Consider the following 13,503-nt stretch of genomic DNA (forward strand, 5'->3'; position numbering starts at 1 on the left):
GCTGCCCTTAGTAAGTGGGAGCAGATCTCTCCAAGAAGTCAGACTTCCGCCTCTTCCTAAGGCGGAAAATTTTACTGCAAGGCCCCAAGACTGGAAACAGATGTCAGAATTGTGAGAAAGAAATATTATCTTTATGGGATTTGCCTGTTTTTAATAGCTTTATGCAGAATTCTTGCTCTTCCCCTGGCACAACCTGCCACCTCTTGGGCAAGTTACTGCTCCCCTCAAAACCTCATGGGGCTCTTGGTGCTGACTTTCTAGAATAAGAGAGGAGACGCAGAGCCAGAGCGCCGTGGACCAGGCAGTGTGTGACCGCAGAAGCCCGGTTCTGTGCAGGGCCGTACTATCACCGCAAGTCCACCCCCTTTGCTAGGTGTTTCCTTCCCCAGGCTTTTCTGCAGGAACAGTGACCATGCGACCTGGTTCTGACTAAGGCGACATGGAAGGAAGGACGCTTTTGTGGCCTTCACAGCTCAAAGGAGAGAGCCACTCTGGGAATAAGACAAAACAACACCCCTTCACCACCAGCACCGCCTCTGTCTCCTCCTCCCCCGCTTCCTGCTTTTATGGTGGTCACGGCAAAACCGCAGCAGCCATCTCGGCCGCAAGGCGACCAGCGTGGGGGTGAGAAATGAGTGTCGGAGAAGAACAGGAAGAAGAGCCTGGCTCCAGGTGACATGAGCAAGCTACTGGTGAATACCAGACCTGCGCCCGCCAGCCCTCTAGGAGAGAGTCAGAGGTCCTCATTGCCTGTCCCCGTCAGTCAGAGTTTCTGTCACTCACTGCCTAAGTCACGCAGTATTTGATGGGTGCTCCGTGCTCAGGTACCAGCAAGGACTCCGAACTTACGTGCATAAATTCTCATCTCTTCATTCCTCCCAAGGGCTTTAGGGAATCTTCCTCTGAAGTCCTGATTTATGTTTTTGTTCCTGTCTTAGTTGCTTTCCATTCCGTGAGTATTTATTGAGTACCTACTGTATGCCTGTCTTCTGCGAGATGCTGCATAAATACAAATGACTCCTGGACAAGAAAAAGGCTTCTTAGAGGAGGCAGGGCCTGAGCCTCCAAGGCAAGTGGGAGGTGCTCATGCAGAAAGCGGAAGGGCATTTCTGCAGAGGGGCCCAGAGGGAAGATGGCCCGGGGCCACGATGGCAGGAGTTCAGTGCCACTAAAACTGGATGGGGAGGCTGGGAGGGCAGGAGGTGCTGCTGGGGAGTAAGGCAGAGAAGACAAGTGAATCGAGAAAGTACTAGAGGTTTTCTCTTATTATTTTCCTTCTGAGTGGTGACCAGAAGCCACTTAATACAGTTCTTCGAGAAAGCTGGGGTGGTTTATTCTTCAAGAAAATTTGGTCCTAAAGATTCTACCAGAAGAAAAAGGTATAACTGACTGTACTCTGAGAGGCTTTTTTTTTTTATGTTTGTATTATTTTTCAGTTCCTGGCTACTATCTCTTTCACAGGTTCCTGAAGGTTTAAGCCCTTCACTGGTCCAGTAGTTGTAACCTGTTAAAATGTGTCGATGGATCTGGAGGTGCATGTGAGGAGACCTTCACAGCGAATGCTGGAGGCTGGTGGGAGAAGCATGGCATCAGTGGCATTTTACACTATTAGAAGGGGAGGCCATGTTTTTGTACGACAAGAAGGTTTATTGGTGTAGAATCAGTGTACTGAAAGCTTATAGCAAGAAAGAATGCAGTTAGCAGAGCTTCCTGTTTACAAGGGTTCTGGAACCTTTCTTCTGGGAGACCTGTAATAGAGAACCCATATGTTTGTGAAATGGAAGACTCAGACAGCTTGCATTTGACCCCTGGCGAAGGATAGGGTTCTTCCAAGTGGGAAGAGCAGTACCTGCTAAGGAAGAGACCTCTAACTCTTTACCGTGTCCCAGAATGTTACTGCCGCTCGGGCCTCGGGGGCCATCCAGAGGTGAGCCGCTGGTTTGAGCTGCTCATGGAAGAGATTAGGGAACTGGGGGCAGGGAGCTTAAGGCACTCAGCAAATTTATGGCTGAGCTGTAATTTGGACCCAGCAAGGCCGGAGAGCCTGCCTTTACATGATCTTACTTTGTTTTCTGGATGTCGGTTGGTTGGAGCACAAGCAATAAAGCACTGTCTGTGTCAGAACACTGTTTTCATCTCACTCTGAGCTGGCATCTTCCTCACCAGGCCTGCGCCCTTTCTCCTAATTCTCTTCTAGGAGGCAAAAGGATACAGTGGAAAGACTCAGGGTTTGTATTCAGACAGTCCTAAGTTCAAGGTTCAGCTTCACTGTTTAATGGCTGTGTAACCTTAAGCAAATCACTTAACTTCTCTGAGTGTCTGTTTCCTTGTCTGTAAAACGAGGATAACAATGACCTTTCTGAGGCCTGTCCTTCAGGAGGCGCTCAGTGAGAAGGATCCCTGCGGTGGGTGAGGTGAGAGGTCCTGTCACCTTAGGGATTTCCAGTTGCCTTGGGGTGTTTTCTGCCACACTCCCACTAGACTCTATACCACTTGGCTGCTTCTGTACCATAAATGAGGGAAGAAAAAAGGCTAAAAACAGCACAGAAATGAGTCAAAAGGAACCTCTTTATTGATTGTCTCAGCAACGCAGGGCTGGAACACCACGTTTTAGGCCCTCCGCTCCCATCCCGTTTCCCTCTGCCGGAGGGAAGCCTTGCTCTCAGGCAGTGCTGGCCGCCAGCCTTGCATTAGTTCTCAGCGATAGTTTTCTGAACCCAATCCAGGATGGAGGGCACCTTCACGTACACTCCATACTCGGCCACAGCACAGCTCTTATCAAAGCTCAGGATCCCAGCCGCGTACCAGGTGTCGTCCTCCTCATCGTGAATGACAAAGGCACTGCCAGCATCGCCGTAGCAGGTGTCCTCCTGAAACTTGGACAGGCCAGCACAGAAGGTGTGTTCATTCAGGATGGGCTGCACGCCGACAGAGCTCCTGTTTGTCTTCTTTTCGGGCACAGTGCTGCCTTCGTAGTGCTTCACACAGGTGTCTTGGTCAGCCACCGGCAGCGTGACGTACTTCAGTAGCTCCGTGAAATTAAAGTTGGCATTTCGCCCCCAGCCAGACACATAACCCACACGCCCCACTTGCGCATAATCTTTTGAAGGTAGGCAGATGGGCATGACTCTCTCACCAACGGGCACCTTCTCTTTGAGCTTGATGAGCCCGATGTCTACCTCCTGATAGTCCGGGTGGAAGACCACCTTCTCAATCTCCACAGGCTGCTTTCTCCCCACATAGAGTTTTAAAGTAGGGGCAATGTCTTTTGGTTTTGCATCAGGTGTATGATTCAGGAAGAGATTCTGAGCCGTGGTCAGCAGCCATTGTTCACTGATCAGTGTGGCCCCTGTGGTGAGGTTGTGGCGGGACACCAGCTTAGCCTGCCAGGGAAAGCTGCCTTTGGCGTCCAGCAATCCACCTATAATCCGTTGCACCTGATCCACTGGATTCTTGGGCTTTCCACACACTGTGAAGGAGAGCAAGAAAATCACGAGCAGAAATATGAGTCTCCCAATCTGGGTCAGAGGGGTGAGAGTATGAGCTATTGCTGCTGTCCCTCATCGTTCATTTCTTCAGAGCTAGAGATATTTACGTGCTTTGCCCTTACTATCTGCTTCTCTCATTTCCAATGTTTACAGTTTAAACTGATTCTTTTTTATTATTATTATTGTTTACATTGCTAAGATAGAACTCTTCCTGCTTTTCTAAATCCAAAAAAAGCGATGCTGAGATTTTCAAAGCCTAGTTGATGAGCTGTGTGTATATTTAAACAATTTATCACAACCAAGAAATGTCCACAATTTTCTGAAATTCATTGTAAGGGCAAGGAGCTATAATAATTCACTCCCTCTGAATAAAAATTCGCTCTGAATAAACAGGGATCTGTAGCAGCGTTGGATGGAGCTCAGATTGTATAGATACTGCAGTTAACACAAGGCGGGTTAGCAGTTCTGCACCACAAGTAGCAGACAAGAGTAGGCAAAACCCTCTTGTTCCATGAGGGAAGAGGAGAGAGCAACAGCTCTTCCTAATAACGGGGAACAGAAGTCCTGGCCCATCGGGAGATGGGCCTCCTGCGTCAGACTTCCATGAATTAAGGTTTTGTTACATCCTCCCTTGACTTGTTCTTCCTGGGCTTTATTTACCCCTGACCCTGGGCTTTGTAGGCTGGCTGTCTGTACATACAGGGTCTCCTGATCCTCTGGGGGTGGTGTAGACAGTGGATTCAGTCAATGCCCTGCAAGCCCAAATGAACGAGGTCCTTTGTGAGCTTTATCGAGGAGTCGTCACCTAACTGCTCACTTCTCTACCCGGCCGTTTGTGGTTCTCTGTGGCCCCTTGTCTTGGCTCTTGTATGTTCAGAGGAAACCACAGAAAGGATGTGCCTCTGGGACATTTCGACCCAGATGCCTGCTGGTGCACCAGACCCTTAACCTACCCTTGGTCTGCTTCCCAGGGCCCCTGCCTTCCTACCTGCTTCACATTCAGGAAGTTTCGTTCCGCTGGCCTTATTTACCCACTGCTTCTCGCTGTTTAAGGCATACACTCCTAAAACAAAAGGAAAGAAATGAGCCAAAAGGGAAATTGAATTGGGACCTAGTGTGGGAAGAGAAGATATTTAAAAAGGAGACTTAAAGAGAAGGAGGAGAAGGCAGGGGCAGAGGAGAGGAGGAAGGGGGAGCACCGTGCTGGAAGCCAAGTGCTGGGGGCACCGCTGAGGCCCAGCAGGACAGATCTGTGGTCATGGAGATCATGGATCATGGCAGAACAGGGTAGGAATCAGGGTTCGAACCCTGACGCTCCCTCTTACAGTAAGTTGGGCAAGTTACTCAACATCTCTGTGCCTCAGTTTCCTCATTAGCAAAATGAGAGTAATACTAGTATCTCTTCAGAGCAGTGTCATCAGGACCAAGTGAGCAGATAAATGTAAAGCACTTGGAACAGTGCCAGGAACGCAGGGCCAGGAGCTCACTAGGTAAGGGCTCCTGTCATCGTCACCATCATCAGCATTCGTTCTTTACCACACCTACTCCCATAGATGTAGGTCTCCCTCTGAGATGGGTAGGCTATGTGGCATCACCTCCCCTTAACAAAGGAGAACCTTGAGGCTGAGAAAAGTTAGTTTGCCCAAAAGGCCACAGCTACTGATGACAAAACCCTTATTAGAATCTAAATCTCCTGCTCTAAGGAGATCCCATGAACTTCCTGGCCACTGACACCCAGCCCCATTTATCATGGAAGCGCTGGGCTGGGGAGGATATGGAGATACTTGTCCAGGTCTTACCATCTCCTTCACTGCGCAGTCTGTAGTAATTCTTACACTGATAGCGAACCAAGTGCTCCACGTAGCCATTCGGAATCTCGGGGGGCTTTGGGCAGCTGTCATCTGCAGAAAAAGACAGGAAGAGGAGGTTAGGATTCAGAAACTGCTCCCAGAGACCTGTGAGAAGTCCGATGAGAAGAAGCTGCCCTGCACATCAACCTCTCCCACCCCAAGTGGAAGCCAAGGGGAGGGCAGTCTCGCCTTACTTCTGGCTGGCTCCCCTGTGTTCTTCATGGTACTGAAAGACCAGACATTAGGATGAGAAGGAGGAACTGGGTCCTCCCGAAGAGAGGGTGCAGATCTGAGAGGGTCAAAGAGGGACAGCAGTGCTGGGATGTCCAGCTCCCACCCAAACCCAAAGCCCTACCTGTGAAATCTGTGGCCTCATTGCCAGTGTCCACAGCGAAAAGCTGCCCCCAGAGCAGGAGGGCGACAACGGCTCCCAGGGCGCTGCAGAGAGAAGACAGGAAGGAGTGCTCAGCTGGGCTCCCTGCTTTGTGACACACACACACCCCTCCCATTAGGCAGCCAGAAAAGAAGACAAGAAGACGGATCCGTGAAAGTGCTCGAGCTGAGACGCTCCCCCTCACCCACCCACATACACACTTGAGCGGCTTCCCAGTGCACCCAGGTTCCAGCAAGCTCTATGCACTGGGAACACTACATGAGCTTCCCCAGAGAGGAACCAGCAAGGTAGCAAGGCACATCAGTGTGTAGGCCTCAGTTTCTGGCAGCATTCAGGAAACATTAAATTGGTAATAATTTATGACCTCTCCAGCAAAGAAACCTCCCTCAGGCACCCTAAGGTCCTGGGCTGCAAGGACACCGCTGATCAAATGTCGATGACCTAAAGATGGGAAAGTGGCGACGACTTATGCTATTCGCTCTACTTTTCAAAATTTTCCATAATAAGAGGTTTTTTAAATATATAATCAAAAATATTTCTATGGTTGTTTCTATTATTTTATGATAATTTGCCTTCAGGAAATAGCATATCAAACCTCAAAGTGCCTGAAGGTCACCTGGAAGGTAACTGGCTTCCTGAGAGTGTGACTCTGGACATGGGCGTCAGTGTGGCACAGGCCACATTTACCAGTTAACCATCTCACTGACAGGTGTCAACTACTCAGAGATTGCTTGGTTAAGTTTCTTGTCTTATTTCAACATTTAAAAAAAATTTTTATTTTGATAAAATCTAAGTGCCTTAATTGTGTCTCCCAAATGTGTCACTATTGATCTTATTACACGTTTTTAAAAAGGAAAAAAATCTGCTAATAAATATATTCAAAATGCCAGTAAGCCTGCCGTGGGAACTGCTGGCATCCCCCGCAGAGATGAAAAGGGAAAAGATATTCCTTAGAGAAAGTCACGTCTCCTGGGACAGGAAAGCAGCACCGTCTGAAAGCAGTATCGGTTATGGATGCAGAAAAGCAGAGAACTGAACACACTAAACACTTTAATTCACTAGAATTTAGCCTTTTTGCCTATTTCTTTGTTATATTTTTGCGTCTCTCCTGTTGGCTTCTCTAGCTGCACTGTTGTGTAGATCAGAGATCTATGCAAAGAAGGATGAGAGAAGGGACAGAGAAAAGGAGGGAGGGCAGAGCTGGGGACTCACCTCATCTTTGGTTCGTCCTGTGTCTGAAAGAATAGTGCTGTGAGGCCCCTGCTGATGCTTTTATCCCTCCCAGATCCCACTCCACCCCCTTCTCGATTTTGTAATTCTTGTGTCTACACAACTTTGGCCTTGTTAAGGTCACTGGCACTTTCCAGTAACAAAGCCACAAACATCCCTGCGAAGAGCCGAGCTCTTGCCTCATGCCTGAGTTTCCCCTGGTGTTCTTTTACAAACCCCAAAGAAACCTGGCCACATCTGACCCCAGGTAGCTGCCAGAGTGTTTCCCGAAATCAGCGGCTGCGTGGGACTAGGGGAGGAACCATCGATCTGTGTCTCTTTGTTTTGGAGGGTTTTCAGCACTGAAAAAAGCTCTTCTTTGGGTGATTTCAAACCCCTTGTGGACACTCCTGCAACCTGGGGCTCTAAAGAAAGGCTTCCCTTGTCACAATAGTTTTCCTCACTCTGTGTTGACACCTGCCTATTGCTTAAAAGCTCTCCACCCTGAAATCAGTAAAATGAATTTATTGTGTCTTCTCTCATTGCTCTTTGCAAGAAATCACAAAAAATGGCTAAAGCTAGAGTGTGGACTCATGCACACCGTACTCGATGGCAGTGGTTCTCATGGTTTTATAGTCCAGTAATTAAGCCAAATAAGCAGATGAGAAAAATCTATATGCTTCAGTCAAATGCTGCACCTGTGTATCCCAAGTACTACTCAGTTGGAATTTAGTAGTAACTCAATAAGATATTGTTTTGTTCATTAGAAAAAGATCAGCGGGTCTTGAATGAGTGTACAAGAGAATCACTAGGGCGTATGGACGGTGGCACTGATGTAATAGCAAGACCACTGGAAGCAGCACCATGTCCATTAATAGGGCAGTGGCTAGATAATGTGTGGGATCTTCGTGTAATGGAATGCTATACAGCCATGAGAACGAGTGAACTGTGGAAGAACATGGATAATCTTATAGTTTTGGAAGAAAACTGCAAGTTTTAGGAGATTACATTAAGAATGATACCACTTGTACAGAGCTCAAAAGCAAGCAGACTCAGCAATGGATTCTTAGATATGACACCAAAATCACAAGCAACAAAAGAATAAATAGATAAACTGGGCTTCATCAAAATTATAAACTTTTGGGGCTGGTTCAGTGGCGTAGCGGTAGGTTCGCGTGTTCCGCTTCAGCAGCCCAGGCTTTGCCAGTTTGGATCCTAGGCACAGACCTACACACCGCTTATCAAGCTATGCTGTTGCAGACATCCCACACATAAAATAGAGGAGAATGGGCACGGATGTTAGGTCAGAGCTAATCTTCGGGGAAAAAAAAAAACTTTTGTGCATTAAAGGACAACATCAAGAAAGTGAGAAGGCAATCTATGAATGGGAGAAAATATTTACAAATCATTTATCTGATAAGGATGTAATATCCAGACTATATAAAGCACTCCTACAACAAAAAAAGACAAACAACCCAATTAGAACATGGGCAATGGATTTGAATAGACATTTTTCCAAAGAAGATATACAAATGGTCAATAAACTCATAAAAGATGCCCAACATCATTGGAAAATGTCATTAGAGAAATGCAAATCAAAACCCTGAGACACCACCTCACACCCACTAGGATGGCTACAATTAAAAAAAACAATATAGTAAGGATTGGCAGGGGCCAGCCCCGTGGCCGAGTGGTTAAGTTCGCACGCTCCCCTGTGGCAGCCCAGGGTTTCGCCGGTTCGGATCCTGGGCGCGGACATGGCACTGCTCATCAGGCCATGGTGAGGCGGCATCCCACATGCCACAACTAGAAGGACCCACAACTAAAAAAACTACACAACTATGTACTGGGGGAATTGAGGGAGAAAAAGGCAGGGGAAAAAAAGATTGGCAACAGTTGTTAGCTCAGGTGCCAATCTTTTAAAAAGAAAAAATAAGTATCAGCAAAGATGTGGAGAAGTTAGAAATCCCCTGACGTTGCTGGTGGGAATGTAAAATGGTGTAGTCTCTGTGGAAAACAGTGTGATGATTCCTCAAAAAGCTAAACATAGAATTGCCATATGACCCAGCAATTCCTCTTCTAGGTGGATACCCAGAATAATTAAAAAGAGGGACTCAAACAGATACTTGTACACCAGTGTTCACTGCAGCATTATTCACATTAGCCAAAAGGTAGACACAGCCCAGTGTCCTTCAGCAGATGGACGGGTAAACAAAATGTGGCATATACATACAACGGAATATTATTCACCTATAAAAAGCCTGATACGTGCTACGACGTGAAGAAACTTTGAAAACATTATGCTAAGTGAAAGAAACCAGAAGTGAACAGACAAATGTTGTATGATTCCACTTATATGAAATATCTAGAAAAGCAAATTCATAGAGACGGACTGAGATTAGAGGTTACCAGGGCCAGGGGGAGGGGTGGGGAGCTGTTGCTTAATAGGTACAGAGTTTCTGTTTGGGGTGATGAAAAGGTTTTGGAAACAGTGGGGATGGTTGCACAACACTGTGAATGTAATTAATGCCACTGATTTGTACACTTTAGAATTGCTGAAATCAGAAATTTTATTATATATATTTTGGCACAGTAAAAAAAATTCAAGAAAAAAGTAAATAAACTTTTTCTTGGGATCCAAAAAGTTTTTTAAAGCAAGCAAAATTAAGCAATATATAATGCAAGCATAGATGCCAAGCAGACAAAAACTATATTTTTTTAAATGTTAGCAGAATGGAAAACACAAAATGTAAAATGTTAAAATGTTAATTGTAAAATGCTAAAATGTAAAAAGACACATGGGTAAGTATAAATATAAGTAAATTATTGTTTAATGATCCAGCTTTTGGGTTGGGTGATAGGTTCATGAATGTACATTTTATTATAGTGCTCTAGTTTTAAAAAGACATATATCACACACACACATATATGCCTCACATATAATATTTATAAGTTTCAAATAACACAAAAATATGAAGGAGGGAGAATCCCCTGACAGACTTATGAAGAGGCAAAGCCCAGGCCCCTCCTTCCGGGAACTTGATTCCGACGGTCGGAGCAGGGTCTGAGAATCTGCCTTTTAAGTGCCTGTGACTTCTCCCATCCCTGCGTGCACACTGCAACGTGACGGAGAAGCCCTGTGGGCCTATAAAATGGAGGGGGTGCTTTCTGTTTGGGCTGCGGGTGCCCGCCTGGGATATCTAAAATGAAACACTTCCCACCACCACTGCAGAATAAATGCTTACCCACCAGGTGCACAAAACTTCACATTTCCCTTATGAACAAAACCTGAACTCTGTTTGCCACCTCGTTGCCTTGGGCAACAAGGGGGCAGTCACAGCCTCCCTGCCTTGGGCATCTTTTATTGACTTGATAAGAAAGCCCAAAGGTCTTCTTTCTTAATTGGGAATCAGAATGGGACAAGATGAGGAGGTGGCAAGCGGGAAGCCTCAGTGTAGCCAGCCACAGGAAGTAGTGAATACGTTTTGTAGGGAGAACAGAAAGCAGGAAAGCTTGAAAGACTAATAAGGCAAGACAGCAGTTAGCAGAGGAGCTTGCGGGGCATAGTTTTGATTTTGAAAATAAAAAATTATTTTTAAAAGTTCATTCTGGGGGCTGATCTGGTGGCACAGGGGTTAAGTTCTCACGCTGCGATTTCGCAGCCGGGGTTCCCCAGTTTGGATCCAGGGTACCGACCTACGCATTGCTTATCGAGCCATGCTGTGGCAGGTGTCCCACATATAAAGTGAAGGAAGATGGGCATGGATGTTAGCTCAGGGCTAATCTTCCTCATAAAAAAAAAGTTCGTTCTGCCATTATGAGAGTCTTGAAATTTTGCAAGCTACAGAAAGATAAAAATAAAAAAAGTCCTCCCATTATTTCACCACCCCAAGGCAACCAATAACCACTATTAACACTTTAGTATTACTTCTTTCCAGGCTTTTCTCTGTACACATTTTTACATAGTTTTGATCATTCTTTATACAGAATTTTTGTGGTCTGCCTTTTTTAACCAATGTTATAGGAATTTTCCATGTTGCAGCAAACTTTTTAAAAACGTTTTTAATGCCATATCATATTCCTAACTTAAGGATATATCATGTATACTTTAAATATTCCCTCATTGGAAATTTAAGATGATTCTAATTTCGCCTAATTTGTCTGTTATTAAATAGCTTACATAAACACAGGGAAGTGAGGTAGAAGGCCAGGCTCATTTTATTCCATATGGATATACAATTGATCCAGTATCATTTACTAAAAACAAATCTGAAGTGTTGAGCTCCATGAATCTTCATATATGTATAATACCTGTGTAATCAACACTCAGATCAAGATATCAAATATTTCTAACACCCCAGAAGACTACTTTGGGTTCCCTCCAGTCAACACCCCACCCCCAAAAGATAACCACTGTTCTGACTTCTATCTTGATAGACTAGTTTGCCTGTTCTTGAACTCCATATAAATAGAATCAAATAGTAGTTATTCCTTGTTTCTGGCTTCTTTTGCCCATCATTATGTCTGTGAGAATCATCCATGTTGTCACATTAGTTTACTTCTTTTTTATTGCTGAGACGTATTCCATTGTATGAATAAGCTACAACTGATTAATCCATTCTCTTGGGTGTTTGAGTTAATTCCACTTTGGGGCGATTATAAATAAAGCTGCTGTGTTGCATGTGTCTTTGGTGGATACATGCTCTCATTTTTCTTGGATAAATACCTTGTTATGTCACAGGGTGGGTGTTTGTTTAGCTTTAATAGATACTACCAAACAGTTCTCCAACATATACTCCCACCAGCAATACAGCAAAGTTCCAGATGCTCCATATTCTTTTTCTTCTCCTTTGCTAAGGAGGATTCGCCCTGAGCTAACACCTGTGCCCAGCTTCCTCTATTTTTCGTATGTGGGACACTTCCACAGCATGGCTGGTGAGCAGAGTACCTCTGGGCCCGGGACCCAAACCTGCAAACCCAGGCCACTGAAGCACAGTGTGTGGAACGGTAACCACTTTGCCATGGGGCCGGGCCCAAGTTGCTCCATATTCTTGCCAGTATATTTTAATTTTAGCCATTCTGGTGTATATGCAGTAAAATATAATAATGGCTTTAATTTGCATTTCCCAGATGTCGAATGATATGGAGAGCACTTTTTATATTCTTATTGGTCCATTTAAATGTCCTCTCTATAAAGTATCTTTTTCTTGTCGATTTGAAGGAGTTGTTGCTTTATTTTTTTAATATATTCTGAATAGTAGTCTTTTGTTAGATAAATGTATTGTAAACATCTTCTCCCATTCTATGTCTTATCTTTTCACTCTCTTAATCACATATTTTGATGAACAAAAGTACAGGTGTTCTTAAGTTTAATAAGTCCTAGTTTATCCGTTTTTATAATTTTATGGTTAGTGCTTTTTGTATCCTGATTGCCTACAAGGTCATGACAACATTCTCCTAAATTTTATTCTACAAGTTTATTGTCTTACCTTTCACATTTAAGACTGTGACCCATGCGGAATTAATGTTGGTGTATGATGTAAGATGAAAGTTCAAGTTCATTTTTCCCATATAGATATGCAATTGATCCAGTATTATTTACTAAAATGATTGTGCTTTGCCCCTGAATTGCAGTGGTATCTTTGTTAGAAATTAGGTGACCATATATGTGTTGCTCTCTTTCTGTATTCTTTATTCTGTTCCATTAGTTTATTTCTCTCATCTTGGGCCAATGCCATGCTGTCTAAACAAGGAATTTTATAGTAAATCTTTATAGTGTTATAAGTGTTCCAACTTTATTTTTCTTCCTCGAGATTGTCCTGACTGACTATTCTAGGTTCTTTGCATTTCATATAAATTTTAGAATTGTCTTTCAATTTTCACAAAATATCCTGCTGGGATTTTGATTGGGATTGCATCAAATCTCTAGATAATTTGGGGGGAATTGACATCTTAATATTGAGTCTTCCAATCTATGAACATGGTATATCTCTTCATTAATTTAGGTTGTCTTTAATTTTAATACTTTGTACATTTTAGTATAGATCTCTTGCAACTCTTTCATTAGATTTTTCTCTAAGTATTTGATTTTATGCTATTGTAAATGATATCTTCATTTAATTTGATAATTGTTTATTACTAATATACAAAGTAAAATTGATTTTTGTATATTGACCTTGTATCCAACAACCTTGGTAAATTCACTAATTAAATCTAATAGTTTGATTGATGTTCTAAATTTTTTAGGTACACAGTCATGTCATCTGCAAATAGTGGCTCTTTTACCTCTTCCTGTCTAATTTTTATACCTTTTTTTCCTCACCTTATTGTACTAACTAGGATTTTCATTATAACGTTAATTAAAAGTGGGGAGTGGGCATCCTTGTCTTGTTCCCGAACTCAGGGAGGCAGAAAGCATTCAGGATTTCAGTCTTAAGTATTATGTTGGCTGTGGGCTTGTTTTGTTTTTGTTTTTTGTAGATATCCTTTATCAGATTAAAGATGTTCCTTCCTATTCCTAGTTTGTTGACATTTTTTTAGACATAAAGAGGTGTTGAACTCT

At 43.9% G+C, this 13,503-nt stretch overlaps 1 protein-coding gene across 1 annotated transcript; it reads right to left on the minus strand.

Annotated features, from left to right (window-relative positions):
- Positions 1-2,550: 2,550 nt before the first annotated feature.
- LOC103551729 (haptoglobin) lies at positions 2,551-7,305 on the minus strand. Its single transcript, XM_008521305.2, has 5 exons — positions 6,945-7,305; positions 5,694-5,776; positions 5,288-5,389; positions 4,477-4,551; positions 2,551-3,469 (listed from the first exon to the last, which is right to left on the minus strand). Exons 1-5 carry the CDS (start codon positions 6,947-6,949, stop codon positions 2,691-2,693), a joined length of 1,044 nt encoding a protein of 347 aa, XP_008519527.1. The 5' UTR covers positions 6,950-7,305; the 3' UTR covers positions 2,551-2,690.
- Between the last annotated feature and the right edge of the window lie 6,198 nt (positions 7,306-13,503).

The sequence above is a fragment of the Equus przewalskii genome, chromosome 3 (assembly GCF_037783145.1).
Source record: "Equus przewalskii isolate Varuska chromosome 3, EquPr2, whole genome shotgun sequence".
NCBI lineage: Eukaryota > Metazoa > Chordata > Mammalia > Perissodactyla > Equidae > Equus > Equus przewalskii.